An 18,160-nucleotide genomic window follows, 5' to 3' on the forward strand; every position below is an offset into this window, starting at 1 on the left:
ATTATAATAAAATGTGACTTGCATTATGCAGAGAAAGTAGCTTAGGTGAGAGCCAAGATGTACAGTCGCAGAAAACTGAGAATTTAGAAGGGGAAAGGCAGTACAGATGTAGCTACAGTGTAGTTTATGAAGAGGGGACACAAAGGATGCAGCTTAATTTGTGAAGGGCAAATAGGAGTTATTAAAAGTTTTGATGTAGAGATAGGAATTTCTTAAACACCCTCTTCTTTAAATTTATTAATTGACTACATTTTAGAGCACTTCTTAAATGGTTTATAGGAAATTGAGCCAAAAATACAAAAAGTCCCCCAAAGTTCCTGACCCATGGTTTCCGCTGTCCTGAACATCTCATAGTAATGTGGTACATTAGTTACAAGTGATAAGACAATATTAATGCTTCATTGTTAATTAACCCCCATAATTTACATTCTGATGCACTCTGTTGCACATTGTGTAGGTTTTCACTGGTGTGTATGACTTGCAACCCCCTTCAAAGAAATACAAACTAGATTCACTGTCCTAAATGTATCCTGTTCTCCATCTCTTAATTCCTCTTGCCTCCCTTAAATGTGTGGAAACCACAGATATTCTTATTGTGTATATAGTTGCCTTCTCCAGAATGTTATAGTGTAAAGCTATTATAAAAATTCACATGCAGATTTGTTTGGACCTGACTTTTCAGGAGACTATTATCAATACTTTTGTAAGAAACTGACAACTGTCTTCTAAAGCAGAGTCCCCAGCTCCCGGGCTAAGGACTGGTACTGGTCCGTGGCATGTTAGGAACTGGGCTGCATAGCAGGAGGTGAGCAGTGGGCAAGTGAGCAAAGCTCCATCTGTATTTACAGCCGTTCCACATCACTTACATTACCACCTGAGCACCGCCTCCTGTAAGATCAGTGGCAGCATTAGATTCTCATAGGAGTGCGAGCCCTACTGTGAACTGCGCATGTGAGGGATCTAGGTTGTGTGCCCCTTATGAGAATCTAATGCCTGATGATCGGAGGTGGAGCTGAGGGGATGATGCTAGTGCTGGGGAGTGGCTGCAAATACAGATTATCATTAGCAGAGAGGTTTGACTGCACAGAGACCATAATAAATTGTTTGCAGACATATCAAACCCCTATCAGTGAGTGGCAAGTGAAAACAAGCTCAGGGCTCCCACTAATTCTGCATTATCGTGAGTTGTATAATGATTTTATTATATATTATAATGTAATAATACAAAGAAGGTGCACAGTACATGTGATGCGTAGGAATCATCCTTCCCTCCTCCCCTGTGGAAAAAGTGCCAAAAAGGTTGGGGACCGCTGTTCTAACGGGACTTTGATGTTCATTTGCCTCTCACAGTGGCTGAGGCTTCTTTTTGCTCTAGCTTCTCCCACCAATTGAGAATTGCTGATTTAGTTCAGGCAGACACAAATTACCATAGGTTGGGTGGTTTATAAACAACAGACATATATTTGTTATACTTCTGGAGTCTGAGAAGTCCAAGATCAAGCCTTCAGCAAATTATAATGTCTTTTGAGGGCCCTCATCCTTTTTCATAGTCAGATCTCTTACAGATAGCAAAGGATCAACCTCTGTGGTTTGTTTTATAAGGCACACAGATTCCTTTCTTAAAGGCTCTGCACTTTTAAGCTCATCACCCCTAAAGGCCTGCCTCCAGATACCATGAGGACTGAATTTCAACATAACATTCCTGGGGACACGTTCAGTTGATGGCCTTAGTGTTTGGGATTTTAGTAACTCTAATAGAGAGGTAGGGGTATCTCATTTTTAAAATTTACTATTGCTAATGATTTTTGAAGCATCTTTATATATGTTTATTTGCCATCTGTATATGTGCCTTGGGGAGCTGCTTGTTTACTTCTTTTGCCCATTTTATTTTATTTTATTATTATTATTATTATTTTTGTGGTACGCGGGCCTCTCACTGTTGTGGTCTCTCCCGTTGCGGAGCGCAGGCTCAGCGGCCATGGCTCATGGGCCCAGCCACTCCGCGGCATGTGGGATCTTCCCAGACCGGGGCACGAATCCGTGTCCCCTGCATTGGCAGGCAGACTCTCAACCACTGCACCACCAGGGAAGCCCTGCCCATTTTATTATTGGGTGGTTCATTTAACTATTAAGTATTAATAGCTTTCCCCCCTGTATTTTGGGTAACTTTTTTTGTTTGTTTTTTTTGCGGTACACGGGTCTCTCACTGTTGTGGCCTCTCCCGTTGCGGAGCACAGGCTCTGGACGCACAGGCTCAGCGGCCATGGCTCACGGGCCCAGCCGCTCCGCGGCATGTGGGATCCTCCTGGACCGGGGCATGAACCCGTGTCCCCTGCATCGGCAGGCGGACTCTCAACCACTGTGCCACCACCAGGGAAGCCCTGGGTAACAATTTTTAATAAGATATGTCTTTTGTAAATATAGTTTCACTATCTCCATTTGTCTTCTCACTCTATGATAGTGTCTTTCATAGAGTAGAAGTTTTAAATTTTATTAATGTCCAGCTTATCAATTCTTTTTCATGACCATATGTTAGAAGTGTATCTAAAAAGTTATCGCCATGCCCAAGGTATCTAGACATTTCCCTTATGTTTCATACTTTTGCATTTTACATTTAAGTCTATGACCCACTTTGAGTTAACTTTTGTGAATAGTGTGAGATGTGTGCAAAGATTCATTTTTTCAAATGTGGATTCTCATTTGTTCCAGCACCACTTGTTCAAAAGACAATCTCTTAATTCATTGTATTGCCTTGCTCCATTGTCAAAGATCAGTTGACTGTATTTCTATGGGTTTATTTATCTGGTGTATATTTAGTTCCATTGATCATTTGTCCTTTTTTTTTTTTTTTTTTTTTTTTTGCCAATACCATTCTCCCTTGATTAGTTTAGCTTTATACTAAATCATGAAATAAAGTTGTGTCAGTTCTCCAAATTTTTTCTTCTTCGACAATGTGTTGGATATTTTGGTCTTTTGTGTCTTCTTATAAACTCGAGAATCACGTTAACATTTATAAAAATAATGGTGGAATTTTACTTTGCGTGCATTGAGTCCATAAACCAAGTTTGCAAGAACTGATATCTTAAGAATATTGAGTTTCCTATTGATGAACATGGAAACTCTCTCCAATTATTTCTTTTATTTATTTATTATTATTTTTTTTCGTCAAAGCTTTGTACTTTTTTCACATAGGTCTTGCATGTATTTCATTGGATTTTTCCTTAGGTATTTCATTTTGGGGCAATTGCTAATATAGATTGGTACTATGATTTTAATTTGAAATTCCACTTGTTCATTACTGGTATCGGAAAGTGATTAACTTGTGTATTAACCATGTGTCTTGCAACCTTGCTATATTTATTATTAACCTTTCTTATTATTTTTCTTCATTCTAATTTCTGCATGGGCAATTTTGTCACCTTTTAACAAAGAGAGTTTCTTTTCTCCCTTTTTAATCTGTATGCGTTTTACATAATTTTCTTGTTTTGTCACGTCATTTGACTTTGAGTGTGCTGCTGAAGGACTGGTGAGAGGGAACATCTTTTTTTTTTTTTTTTTTTTTTTTGCGGTATGTCGGCCTCTCACTGTTGTGGCCTCTCCCGTTGCGGAGCACAGGTTCCGGATGCACAGGCTCAGCAGCCATGGCTCACGGGCCCAGCCGCTCCGCGGCATGTGGGATCCTCCCGGACTGGGGCACGAACCCGTGTCCCCTGCATCGGCAGGCGGACTCTCAACCACTGCGCCACCAGGGAAGCCTGGAACATCTTTTCTTTGTGATCCTATTGGGTAATGCTTTGAGTTTCTCACCTCTACATATGGTGTTAGCTATAGGTTTCTTGTAAATATTCTTATCAAGTGGAGGAAGTTCCTCTCTATTCCTAGTTCCGTGACAGTAATTTTTTTTTTTTTTTTTTTTTTTTTGCGGTACGCGGACATCTCACTGTTGTGGCCTCTCCCGTTGCGGAGCACAGGCTCCGGACGCACAGGCTCAGCGGCCATGGATCACGGGCCCAGCCGCTCCATGGCATGTGGGATCTTCCCGGACCGGGGCACGAACCCATGTTCCCTGTATCAGCAGGTGGATTCTCAACCACTGCGCCACCGGGGAAGCCCCGTGACAGTAATTTTATCATGCACAAGTGTTCAATTTTCGTCACTTCTTTTGTTGCATCTGTTATCATGATCATGTGATTTTTCTTTTTTAGTCTGTGGATGTGTGCTGTACTGTAACAATTGATTTTCTAATGTTGAATAAACCTTGCATACAGTGGATAAATCCCAGTTTGACATCGTGTATAAATCTTTTTCTACATAGTTGGGTATGATTTGCTGATCATTGCTGGGGATTTTTGTTGAGGTTATATTGGTCTGTAGTTCTCTTGTAATGTTTTTGGTAATGTCTTATAATGTTTTGTTATTAGGGTAATCATTTTCCTTACCTCATAGTAGAGTTGAAATACTGCCTCTGCTTCTATTTTCTGGAATAGATTGTAGAGCACTGGCATAATTTCTTCCTAGAGTTTTGGTGAAACTCATCAGTGAACTCATCTGGGCAGGGTTGTGCTTTATGTTCTGGAAAGATGTTAATTGTTATTCAGCTTAAATAGTTACAGGTTTACTCAGATTCTCCCTTTCTCCCAGTGCTATTTGTGGTAGATTGTGTCTTTTAAGGAATTGGTCCATTTCATCTAGGTTATCAAACCTGTATGTATAGAGTTAGTATTCCTTTATTTTCCTTTAGCGACCATGGGGTTTGTAATGATGTTCTGCCTTTTATTTCTGTTATTAGTAATTTTTGTCCTGCTGGGGTTGGTTGTTTTTCCCCCCCTTTATCAATTTGTTGATCTTTTCAAAGGGCCAACATTTTGTTTTATTGATTTTTCTCTTTTGAGTTCCTATTTTCAATTTTTTAAAATTTCATTTTTTTATACAGCAGGTTCTTATTAGTTACCTATTTTATATATATTATTGTGTATATGTCAGTCCCAATCTTCCAATTTATCACACCACTAGCCCCCAGCCCCCCGCCACTTTCCCCCCTTGGTGTCCATATGTTTATTCTCTACGAGTGTCTCTATTTCTGCCCTGCAAACCAGTTTATCTGTACCATTTTTCTAGGTTCCACATATATGCGTTAATATACTATATTTGTTTTTCTCGTTCTGATTTGCTTCACTCTGTATAACAGACTCAAGGTTCATCCACCTCAGTACAAATAACTCAATTTCATTTCTTTTTATGACTGAGTAACATTCCATTGTATATATGTGCCACATCTTTTTTAAAAAATTTAATTTAATTTAATTTTTTATACATCAGGTTCTTATTAGTCATCCACTTTATACACATCAGTGTATACATGTCAATCTCAATCTCCCAATTCATCCCACCACCACAACCACCTGCCGCTTTCCCCCCTTGGTGTCTATACGTTTTTTTCCTACATCTGTGTCTCAACTTCTGCCCTGTAAACCGGTTCACCTGTACCATTTTTCTACGTTCCACATATATGCATTAATATACGATATTTGTTTTTCTCTTTCTTACTTACTTCACTTTGTATGACAGTCTCTAGATGCATCCACGTCTCTACAAATGACCCAATTTCGTTCCTTTTTATGGCAATATTCCATTGTATATATGTACCACATCTTCTTTATCCATTTGCCTGTCGATGGGTATTTAGGTTGTGACCATGACCTGGCTATTGTAAACAGTGCTGCAGTGAACATTGGGATGCATGTGTCTTTTTTTTTTTTTTGCTGTACGCGGGCCTCTCACTGCTGTGGCCTCTCCCGTTGCGGAGCACAGGCTCCGGACACACAGGCTCCGCGGCCATGGCTCGCGGGCCCAGCCGCTCCGCGGCATGTGGGATCTTCCGGGATCGGGGCACGAACCCGTGTCCCCTGCATCGGCAGGCGGACTCTCAACCACTGCGCCACCGGGGAAGCCCCATGTGTCTTTTTGAATTATGGTTTTCTCTGGGTATATGCCCAGTAGTGGGATTGCTGGGTCACATGGTAATTCTATTTTTAGTTTTTTAAGGAACTTTCTTACTGTTTTCCACAGTGACTTGTCCATTACATTCCCACCAACAGTGCAAAAGGGTTCCCTTTTCTCCCCACGCTCTCCAACATTTGTTTGTAGATTTTCTTATGATGCACACTCTAACCGGCATGAGATGATATCTCATTGTAGTTTTGATTTGCATTTCTGTAATAATTAGTGATGTTGAGAACCTTTTCATGTGCCCTTGGCCATCTGTATGTCTTCTTTGGAGAAATGTCTGTTTAGGACTTCTGCCCATTTTTTGATTGGGTTGTTTGTTTTTTTTAATATTGAGCTGCATGAGCTGTTTATATGTTTTGGAGATGAATGCTTTGTCCGTTGATTTGTTTGCAAATATTTTCTCCTGTTCTGAAGGTTGTCTTTTTGTCTTGTTTTTAGTTTCCTTTGCTGTGAAAAACTTTTAAATTTCATTAGATCCCATTTGTTTATTTTTGTTTTTATTTCCATTACTCTATTTGGTGGATAAAAAAGATCTTGCTGTGATTTATGTCAAAGAGTGTTCTTTCTATGTTTTCCTCTAAGAGTCTTATAGTGTCTGGTCTTACATTTAGGTGTTTAATCCATTTTGAGTTTATTTCTGTGTATGATGTTAGGGATTGTTCTAATTTCATTCTTTAACATGTAGCTGTCCAGTTTTCCCAGCACCACTTATTGAAGAGACTGTCTTTCCTCCATGGTATATCCTTGCCTTCCTTGTGATAGATTACTTGACCATAGGTGTGTAGGTGCATCTCTGGGCTCTCTATCCTGTTCCATTGATACATATTTCTGTTTTTGTGCCAGTACCATATTGTCTTGATTACTGTAGCTTTGTAGTATAGTCTGAAGTCAGAGAGTTTGATTCCTCCAGCTCCGTTTTTCTCCCTCCAAATTTTTTGGCTATTAGGGGTCTTTTGTGTCTCCATACAAATTTTAAGATTTGTTCTAGTTCTGTAAAAATTGCCAGTGTTGGGCTTCCCTGGTGGTGCAGTGGTTGAGAGTCCACCTGGCAATGCAGGGGACATGTGTTCGTGCCCTGGTCTGGGAATTTCCCACATGCTGCGGAGCAGCTAGGCCTGTGAGCCATGGCCGCTGAGCCTGCGCGTCTGGAACCTGTGGTCCGCAATGGGAGAGGCCACAACAGTGAGAGGCCCCCATACCGCAAGAAAAAAAAATTGCCATTGTTAATTTTATAGGGATTGCATTGAATTTGTAGATTGCTTTGGATGGTATAGTTATTTTCACAATATTGATTCTTCCAATCCAAGAACATGGTATATCTCTCCATCTGTTTCTGTCATTGATTTCTTTCATCAGTGTCTTATAGTTTTCTGAGTACAGATCTTTTGCCTCCTTAGGTAGGTTTATTCCCAGGTATTTTATTCTTTTTGTTGCAATGGTGAATGGGATTGTTTCCTTAATTTCTGGGTCTGGTCTTTCGTTGTTACTGTATAAGAATGCAAGAGAATTCTGTGCATTAATTTTGTATCCTGCAACTTTACCAAATTCATTGATTAACTCTAGTAGTTTTCTGCTGGCATCTTTAGGATTCTCTATGTATAGTATAATGTCATCTGCAAACAGGAATAGTTTTACTTCTTTTCCAATTTGTATTCCTTTTACTTATTTATTTATTTCTTCTCTGACTGCCGTGTATAGGACTTCCAAAACTATGTTAAATAATAGTGATGAGAGTGGACATCTTTATCTTGTTCCTCATCTTAGAGGAAGTGCTTTCAGTTTTTCAGCATTGAGAATGACGTTTGCTGTGGGTTTGTCCTAAATGGACTTTATTATGTTGAGGTAGGTTCCCTCTCTGCCCACTTTCTGGAGAGTTTTTATCATAAATGGGTATTGAATTTTGGCAAAAGCATTTTCTGCATCTATTGGGATGATCATATGGTTTTTATTCTTCCCTTTGTTAATATGGTGTATCACTTTGATTGATTTGCGTATATTAAAGAATCCTTGCATCTCTGGGATATATCCCACTTGATCATGGTGTATGATCCTTTTAATGTGTTGCTGGATTCAGTGTGTTAGTATTTTGTTGAGGATTTTTGCATCTATATTCATCAGTGATATTGGTCTGTAATTTTTTTTTTTTTGGTAGTATGTTTGTCTGGTTTTGGTCAAGGTGATGGTGGCCTTGCAGAATGAGTTTGGGAGTGTTCCTTCCTTTGCAGTTTTTTGCAAGAGCTTGAGAAGGATTGGGGTTGTTAGCTCTTCTTTAAATGTTGGATAAAATTCATGTGTGAAGCCATCTGGTCCTGGACTTTTGTTTGTTGGAAGACTTAATCACAGTTTCAGTTTCATTTTGCTTGTGATTTTTGTGTTCGTATTTTCTATTTCTTCCTGGTTCTATCTTGGAAGGTTATACCTTTCTAACAATTTGTGCATTTCTCCAGGTTGTCCATTTTACTGGCATAGAGTTGCTTACAGTAGTCTCTTTTGATGCTTTGTATTTCTGTGGTGTCTGTTGTAACTTCTTTTTCATTTCTAATTATATTGATTTGAGTCCTCTCCCTCTTTTTCTTGATGAGTCTGGGTAAAGGTTTATTATCAATTTTGTTTATCTTCTCAAAGAACCAGCTTTTAGTTTTACTTTTCTCTGCTATTGTTTTGTTTCTATTTCATTTATTTCTGCTGTGATCTTTAGGATTTCTTTACTTTTACAAACTTTGGGTTTTGTTCGTTCTTCTTTCTCTAGTTCCTTTAGGTTTAAGGTTAGATTGTTTATTTGAGATTCTTTTAGTTTCTTGAGGTAGTATTATATTGCTATAAAATTGCCTCTTAGAACTGCATTTGCTGCATTCCATACATTTTGGATGGTCATGTCTTTGTTGTCATTTGTCTCTCTAGGTTGTTGTTTTTTTAAAAATTTATTTACTTTATTCATTTTTGGCTGTGTTTTGTCTTTGTTCCTGTGTGTGGCTATTCTCTGTTGTGGAGAGCGGGGGTTACTCTTTTTGGCGGTGCGTGGGCTTCTCATTACGGTGGCTTCTCTTGCTGCAAAGCATGGGCTCTAGGCTCACGGGCTTCAGTAGTTGCAGCATGTGGGCTCAGTAGTTGTGGCTCACAGGCTCTAGAGCACAGGCTCAATAGTTGTGGGTCACGGGCTTAGGTGCTCCACGGCATCTGGAATCTTCCTGGACCAAGGCTTGAACCTGTGTCCCCTGCATTGGCAGGTGGATTCTCAACTACTGTACCACCAGGGAAGCCCTCTAGGTAATTTTTGATTTCCTCTTTGACTTCTTCAGCGATCTCTTGGTTATTTAGTAACATATTGTTTAGCCTCCATGTGTTTGTGTTTTTTATGTTTTTCCCTGTAATTTATTTCTAATCTCATAGCATTGTGGTCAGACAAGATGTCTGATGTGATTTCAGTTTTTTAAAATTTACCAAGGCTTGATTTGTGACCCAAGATGTGATCTATCCTGGAGAATGTTCCACGTGCACTTGAGAAGAAAGTGTAATCTGCTGTTTTTGGAGGGAATATCCTATAAATATCAATTAAATCTATCTGACCTATTGTGTCATTTAAAGCTTCTGTTTCCTTATTTATTTTCATTCTGGATGATCTGTCCATTTAACAAGTGAGGTGTTAAAGTCCCCCACTATTATTGTGTTACTGTCAGTTTCCTCTTTTTTTTTGAGGTACGTGGGCCTCTCACTGTTGTGGCCTCTCCCGTTGTGGAGCACAGGCTCCGGACGCACAGGCTAAGCAGCCATGGCTCACGGGCCTAGGTGCTGCATGGCCTGTGGGATCCTTCCGGACCGGGGCACGAACCCGTGTCCCCTGCATCGGCAGGCGAACTCTCAACCATTGCCCCACCAGGGAAGCCCAGTTTCCTCTTTTATAGCTGTTAGCATTTGCCTTATGTATGGAGGTACTGCTATGTTGGGTGCATATATATTTATAATTGTTATATCTTCTTCTTGAATTGATCCCTTGATCATTATGTAGTATCCTTTCTTGTCTCTTGTAACATTCTTTATTTTTTTTTTTTTTTGCGTTACGCGGGCCTCTCACTGCTGTGGCCTCTCCCGTTGCGGAGCACAGGCTCTGGACGCGCAGGCTCAATGGCCATGGCTCACGGGCCCAGCCGCTCTGCGGCATGTGGGATCTTCCCAGACCGGGGCACGAACCCGTGTCCCCTGCATTGGCAGGCGGACTCTCAACCGCTGCGCCACCAGGGAAGCCCTAACATTCTTTATTTTAAAATTTATTTTATCTGATGTGAGTATTGCTACTCCAGCTTTCTTTTGATTTTCATTTGCATGGAATATCTTTTTCCGTCCCCTCACTTTCAGTCTGTATGTGTACCTAGGACTGAAGTGGATCTCTTGAAGATAGCATATAAATGTGTCTTGTTTTTGTATCCATTCAGCGAGCCTGTGTCTTTTCGTTGGGCCATTTAAACCACTCACATATAAAGTAGCTATCAATATGTATGTTCCTATTATCATTTTCTTAATTGTTTTGCATTTGTTTTTGTAGGTCCTTTTCTTCTTGTGTTTCCCACTTAGAGAAGTTCCTTTAGCATTTGTGGTAGAGCTCTTTGGGGGTGCTGAATTCTCTTAGCCTTTGCTTGTCTGTAAAGCATTTGGTTTCTCCATCAAATCTGAAAGAGATCCTTGCTGGGTAGAGTGATCTTTGTTGTACGTCCTTTCCTTTCATCACTTTAAATATATTGTGCCACTCTCTTCCAGCTTGTAGAGTTTTTGCTGAGAAATCAGCTGTTAACCTATGAGAGTTCCCTTGTATGTTATTTGTCAGTTTTGTCTTGTTGCTTTTAATAATTTTGTCTTTAATTTTTGTCAGTTTGATTACTGTGTGTGTTGGCATGTTTCTCTTTAGGTTTATCCTGCCTGGGACTCTGTGCACTTCCTGGACTTGGGTGGGCATTTCCTTTCCCATGTTAGGGAAGTTTTCGTCTATAATCTCTTCAAATATTTTCTCAGCCCTTTCTGTCTCTCTTCTGCCTTGGGACCCCTATAATGCGAATGTTGTTGCGTTTAATGTCCCAGAGGTCTCTTAGGCTGTCTTCATTTCTTTTTTTTCTTTATTCTGTTCGGCGGCAGTGAGTTTTCCACCATTCTGTCTTCCAGGTCACTTATCCGTTCTTCTGCCTCAGTCATTCTGCTGTTGATTCCTTCTAGTGTAGTTTTTATTGCAGTTACTCTATTGTTCACCTCTGTTTGTTAGTTCTTTAACTCTTCTAGGTCTTTGTTAAACATTTCTTGCATGTTCTCAATCTTTGCTTCCATTCTTTTCCCGAGGTCCTGGATCATCTCCGCTATCATTATTCTGAATTCTTTTTCTGTAAGGTTGCCTATCTCCACTTCATGTAGTTGTTTTTCTGGGGTTTTATCTTGTTCCTTCATATGGTGCATAGTTTTCTGCCTTTTCATCTTGTCTATCTTTCTGTGAATGTGGTTTTTGTTGCACAAGCTGCAGGATTGTAGTTATTCTTGCTTCTGCCGTTTGCCCTCTTCTATTTTCATTTTTATTGACTTTATTTTTAATTCTTAATACTTCTTGTGCTCTTACAATGGATTTAATTTGCTGCTCTTTGGGATTTAATTTTGTTTTATAGTGGAAACTTAGATGATTCTTTTCTTTTTCTGTCATATGTATTGATTGCTGTAAATTTCCTGCCAGCAACTGGTTTGAGTGCATCTCACAAATTTTATGAGTTTTTTGTGTTTTCATTTTCAAGATGGCCAGTATGGCTGAGTATTGTGACCTAGGGATAGATAGATAGCTTTATGAGTTTTGAGTAAGAACGGTTAGGTAGACCTTTTTTAGTTATATCCATGTTTATAAAGATACTGAGTTTCAGTTTTTGTGAGGGGGGAAAAATGTATGAGAGTTTTGAATGGATGAATGACATGTGTTTATTTTTCTCTAATAGTCTGTTGAGGTACAGTTTATGTACACTTTAATAAACCTATTCAAATAACAGACACACAACAAAATATATTTTGTAAATGTTTTGGTTGTATGTCTGTTGCTATAATGCTGTTTAAAAAAGTTTCTTCATAAGTTGCAATCCATTCCCTCTTCAGTCCCTGTCCTTGGGAACCAAAAATTTGCTTTATGTCTTTAACATTTACTTTTATGGGGATCAAAATGAACAGAATCCTACCTTTTCGTGTATGTGGTGCTTTATTATTGCATTGCATGAATATATTTTATTTTTTAATCTATTTATTAACTTAAGAGTATTTGTCTTTTCTGGTTTCAGTCATAAAAATTATCAGCAGTGCTGATATGAACATTTGTATAAAAGTCTGTCTGTGGATATGTTTTCATTTCTTTACTTGGAGTCTGTATGACTGGAGTCCCTGAGTTATACGATAAAATGTTTAAACTGTTTAAGGATTTTCTGAACTCGTATCCAAGTGACTGAACCATTTTCATTCCTAATAGCAATGTATGAGGCCACACTTATTCCATGTACTTTTCTACACCTGATATTGATAGTTTTTTATTCTAGCTCTATAATGGTTCATGATAAGGTTTAATTTATATATTTCTAGTAACTAATATTTCCATGTGCTTATTTGCAATTTTGATATTTAGGCCTTCTTTTTTAATGATGATGATGTAAATTTCATTATGTTTTGAGTGCAATTTCTGTTTGAGACGTAGGTTTTGCAAATATATCTTTCTAGTGTTTAAGTTGTATTTTCACTTTGTTAGTAATGTCTTTTAAAATGGAAAAAATTTAATTTTGCTGAAGATCTTTTTTCAAAGGTTTTTAAATTTAATGTTTTTGTTATTACATACAAGAAATCTTTGCCAAAACCAAGGTTTGAAAAATTTTCTGCTGTATCCTCTTATAGAATATTTACAGTTCTATTTCACACTTCATTTTTTTGTTAATATTTGTATATTTTGTCTGAATATCCAGTTATTTCAGCATAATTTATGAAAAACTTTTATTCTTTCCACCTTGCCAACATAGTCAGAAACTAACTTACCCAGTTTGCAAATGTTTTTTTCAACTCTGTTTTGTTCTGCTAATCAATATTGTTTTTCTTAATAATCCTATATTGTCTTTATCACTGTAACTTTATGTTTTGGAATTTAGATGATATAGCTCTAACATTTTAGTTATTTTAAAAGTTGATTTGATTTTGCTGTCTTTTTTGTACCTTCATATAATTTTTTGGCTCAGCATGTCGGTTTGTACCAAAAGTGCCTACTGGCATTTAGTAGGGATTGTGTTGTATATATAAGTCAAATTATTAATTTTTCTGAGCCAGGAACATAGTAGCTTTCCATTTACTTAGTTCTCTTTTAATTTCTCAGCCATGTTTTTATGTGATTATGAATACAGTTATATTCTTTTTTTTTTTTTTTTTTTTTCTTTTTGCGGTATGTGGGCCTCTCACTGTTGTGGCCTCTCCCGTTGCGGAGCACAGGCTCCGGATGCGCAGGCCCAGTGGCCATGGCTCACGGGCCCAGCCGCTCCGCGGCATATGGGATCCTCCCAGACCGGGGCACGAACCCGTATCCCCTGCATCGGCAGGCGGACTCTTAACCACTGCGCCACCAGGGATGCCCTATATTCTTGATTTATGTTCAAATCATTTCCTTAAGGTATTTTGTAATTACTGTTGTAATTTCCTAATTTGGGGTGTTTAGAATTCTGTTTATTTTTCAGAATTTCAGTATTTCTGAGATTTTATTATTTTTGACACTGGTATAATTCCATTTTGTTCAGGGAATGTATTTTGTTTGATTTTAATTCTTATAATTTTAGTAAGAGTTGTATTTTCTTCTAGATTGTCATGTGAACTTGAAAAGTAATGTGTTCTTTGGTATTATTAACACCAACTTGCATTGGCTACTGTTTGCACTAAATATCATTTGTCATTCCTTTACTTTCAGCATTTTTATATCTTTGAAGTTAAATGTCTCTTGCATACTACATATAGTGGGATATTGATGTTTTTAACCAGTCTGACAGTCTTTGCTCATTGGCGGGGAGAATGTTCAGTCTATTTGTGTTGAATGTTGTTGTTAACATTGTCTTAATTTCTACTTCCTCCTTTGTTCTTTGTTTTCTAGCTATGTCCCATCTGTTTTCTGATCTTCTCTTCCATACTTACTGCCTTTTTTGTATTTAGCAAATATTTGTTGGTATATCTTTGTATTATTTAAATATAGAATAGCAGCTTTCATTTTCTCTGCCTTCTTTGTGATTTTATTGCCATATGTATTAATAAATGTGTGTATAAACCTAATAATGCAGTGTTTTAATTGCTTTAACATTTGTATGTTTACAAGAAAAGAAATTAAAAAAAATACACACACACACAGTCTTTTACACCTATCAACATTTAAAAATTTCTACTGCTGTTCTTTCTTTGTGCTCCTGAGGTATTATGTAATGTCATTTGCTTTCAGCTGAATTATTTCTGTTAGTATTTTTTTAATGTTCCTTTAACTCTGTGCTTGCTGGTGCCTTTTTTTAAGAAGTGTCTTTCTTTCACCATTATCTTTGAAGTATACTGTCACTTTACATAGAGTTCTCACTTAGCGTTCATTTTCTTACGAGTATTTTGAACATGTTATTCCACTGACTACTAGGTTTCATGTTTTATGAGAGTCTTGTTTATGATATCATTTTACCTTTTAATATGATGTCATTTTCTTTGCTGCCTCTGGATTTTCTCTTTGTAGCTTTTAGCAGTTTTATTATGATGTTTTAGGTGCAGTTATTGTGTTTACAGTATTTAGCATTTTTCTGAACTTTTTGTAACAGTGTTTTTCATCAGTATGAGAAGTGTTCTGCTTTTGGTTCTTCATATATTGTGTTTGGAGTCTGTTCCTTTATACTTAGCCATGTTTTATTTGATAACTGGTCATTTTTAATCAGTAGGCTTTCTGTTTTCTCTTTCTGACCTTTTAAAAACTCCATCTTAGTAATTTGCTTGTTGAGGGCTGTCCCCTGAAATTTGTAGCCATTATCTTTTGTTTTTACTTTTAAATATTAATGATTTTCCCCTTTGTACATAATAGATTAGTGGTCTACTAATTATTAGGGCCTGTGTTGTGTTTACAGTCCTTCAGTTGAATATTGACCGTCAGTTCAGGAATACATTGAAAGTTGCAGTTAGTTCTCAGGTTTTCCCTTTGCTTTACTGTACCATGGATTCCCTGTAAAAGAATTTATCAGCTTAAAACACTTTGATTTATAGGTAGAGGAGTAATAAAATTGTTACTTTTTAACCTGGCTGCTTATTTTCTAATTATTTCATTTGTCAGTCAGTTTTGATGATCATGAATGAACTTTTGATTTCCCTACCCACATCCGTTTTTAATGTATCCAGCGTGAAAATGGTTAGTGTATAGATAATATTTCTGATTAAAAATTAGTTCAGGGCTTCCCTGGGGGCGCAGTGGTTGAGAGTCCTCTTGCCGATGCAGGGGACACGGGTTCGGCCCCAGTCCGGGAGGATCCCACATGCCGCTGAGCGGCTGGGCCCGTGAGCCATGCCTGCTGAGCCTGTGCGTCTGGAGCGTGTGCTCCGCAACGGGAGAGGCCGCAAGAGTGAGAGGCCCGCGTACCGCAAAAAAAAAAAAAAAAAATGTTCAAGGTGTTTTAAATGGTACAACTAGATACTGGATTTTCAAACTTGGCCTGATCTCAAATTTTAAGTAGATGACTGAAAGTGACGTTTGTGTATTTATAACTTGTGAGTTCATTTTTTATTAATATGCAGGTTATTACTGACACATTTCATTTCACAATGAAGAAAAAGGCTTTTAGCCTTGTTATGGAACTAATTACTATCGCAGGAAGTAGCAATTCTAAAATTTTCTCTAGGGCTCTGAGGTACCCCTTAATATGGAGTTTTCAGTAAGAAATACATTAGTGTATTATAATATTTCTAACTTCAGAGAAGTTACTAGTTTTCATGTCTGTTGTTTGTTTGGAAACTATGAAATTATTCTTTTACTGTTCCCATGACTTTAATTAGTGTTGCTGGTAATTATTTTTTTAGTTACTTTGTCAATAAAATATAATGAGTATCTTCTTAGGGCAGTTTATGCCATCAAGGACAAATTTCAGGTAAAAATAGCATGATTTTTGTTTTGTGAAATATCTTTTCTCTGGTTTCAAACTTTTACTAATTTTGAAAAACTGCCTCATCACAATGTTTTAATAGGATCAATATATTCTCCTAATTATGTGAATTTCAGGAAAAGTACTATCCTCCAGTCAAGTGCGGTGGGGACACTGCACTTAGAATGTCTTTTAGGATTGTGGGGTGTCAGAGAATGAGGATGGAAATCTGTATAAGTTATTCCTTGGAATAAATTCATAAATTTTATAGTTTTGCTTCTTTGAGGATAGCTCCTAGATCTACGTTATAGGTTCAGTGGTAATTTTAAAGGATTAATAAATATACTTTCTATGTTTAACATAATGCATTGTATATTGGTTTATTTAGTTTGTGTTCATGGCTTTAATTGGTAATGACCATATGCATGGTTTTCCATATCTAAATTTACTGATAAATTTCTCTTAAGATGAAAATGTAAGAATCTGAATTGAATAATAAAAATTCTCAAAGCCTTATGTGAAGAAACATATTGCCACACTAATAAATGAAATCAGTTAAGCAGCCCAGTTATATAATTTTACCTAAAGATTACTAACCACTTCAATCAGCAGATTGTGGAAACTTTTAAAAATAATTGTTAGGATTTTGGTTATATTATGTTTCACAATTTAGTTGTTTAGTTTGTTTGCTTTCCTTTTATTTAAAAATTTTAACCCTCCTTATTGTTCTTTGTATGCATTGGGAGTTTGCATAATATTCAGTTGAAACCCACAACATTGGGTTTTTAAAGTCTTATTTCCTTTTTTTTAGGGGCTTCACAAAGGTCAGAGTTCACATTTAGCAGGATCTAATGATGAACAACCTTCACTTTCCACTGGTCCTGCCCAGTATCTCCAGGCGGCTAGCACTAGTATTCAGAAACAGACTGGACATAGAATGCTGCCTAGCAGTTCAACACAGGGAACTGCTTTCAATCACCTCTCCTCTCATATTGCTACCTCAGGTGGACAACGAGGCATTACCTTTACCAAAGAGAGCACATCTTCAGGAAGTAGATCTTCAGTGCCTGAAATAAGCAGGCACACTGGAGACACACTTAATGGTTGTGCTCATGGCAAGGGACTTTCTAATCATGTTCAGCAGCTGATGGCAGAACCTGTTTGCAATCCAAACCACGGAGATTCTACATCACCAAATTTAATTTCGTACAATCCTCAGATCTCTACCTTGTTGGTTGGAAAAGGCAGTGACAGTATGGTGACTGGAGCTTGTGACAAAGTCAATAATATTCATCCAGAAAGTCATGCAAAGACTAATACTTCTGTTGCCTCTTCACCCTCTTCAGTCATATCAACCACAACACCTTCTCCAAAATCCACTGAGCAGACAACCACACATGGTATTACCAGCCTTAACAGTGCTCACATTAGGTTACAAACAATTAATGGAGAGGGGCTAGAGAACTCACAGAGCTCTAATAAAAGAGACCTGCCTACAATTAGCCAAAAAACTGATCATCACATCATACCATCAATGTCTGTGTCCATATACTCAAATTCCACAGAAGTTCTGAAGGCATGCAGGTTAGTATGGGAAAGTGTATCACAAAGTGAAAGTAGTTGGCTCCTGACTTGATCAGAAAACTGAAATAATATTTGATTTTATAAGAAATAAAAATTACATAAAAGGTGATAATATAGTCACTTGTCTAAAATAACTTTCATATCTAACTTTGTTATACCTCAATATTATGGTTATATCATATCAGTGTGTCACATGTGAAAAGCATTTTTCTACAACCTGCTTTCTCTGAGAGGCATGTCTGTAGTGTTACTGATCTGTTATTGGAGTTGTTATTGGCTTCTCTGTGATTGACCTTATACTCTGGGGATTGAAACCAGAGAATGGGTTAAATTATACTTGGTAGAAAACCGCAAAGCCTGGGAAACCTTACCGTTTGTTTTCTTTCTGGTAACATTTTGTGTGACTCTAGAAGAGGTTATAAACTAATAAGTAGGAGGGACAA

The 18,160-nt window shown here is 37.7% G+C and overlaps 1 protein-coding gene across 7 annotated transcripts in view; it reads left to right on the top strand.

Annotated features, from left to right (window-relative positions):
* LOC132482953 (lysine-specific demethylase 6A-like) overlaps positions 1-18,160 on the top strand; it is a 168,865-nt gene that overhangs the window by 106,531 nt on the left and 44,174 nt on the right. For all 7 annotated transcript variants that reach the window (XM_060088225.1, XM_060088218.1, XM_060088222.1 and 4 more), the window contains one exon: positions 16,945-17,717. In XM_060088225.1, coding sequence (XP_059944208.1) covers positions 16,945-17,717 — 773 coding nt within the window. The remainder of the gene's footprint in view (positions 1-16,944; positions 17,718-18,160) is intronic.

Source organism: Mesoplodon densirostris (assembly GCF_025265405.1).
Source record: "Mesoplodon densirostris isolate mMesDen1 chromosome Y unlocalized genomic scaffold, mMesDen1 primary haplotype SUPER_Y_unloc_1, whole genome shotgun sequence".
In the NCBI taxonomy this organism is placed as follows: Eukaryota; Metazoa; Chordata; class Mammalia; order Artiodactyla; family Ziphiidae; genus Mesoplodon; species Mesoplodon densirostris.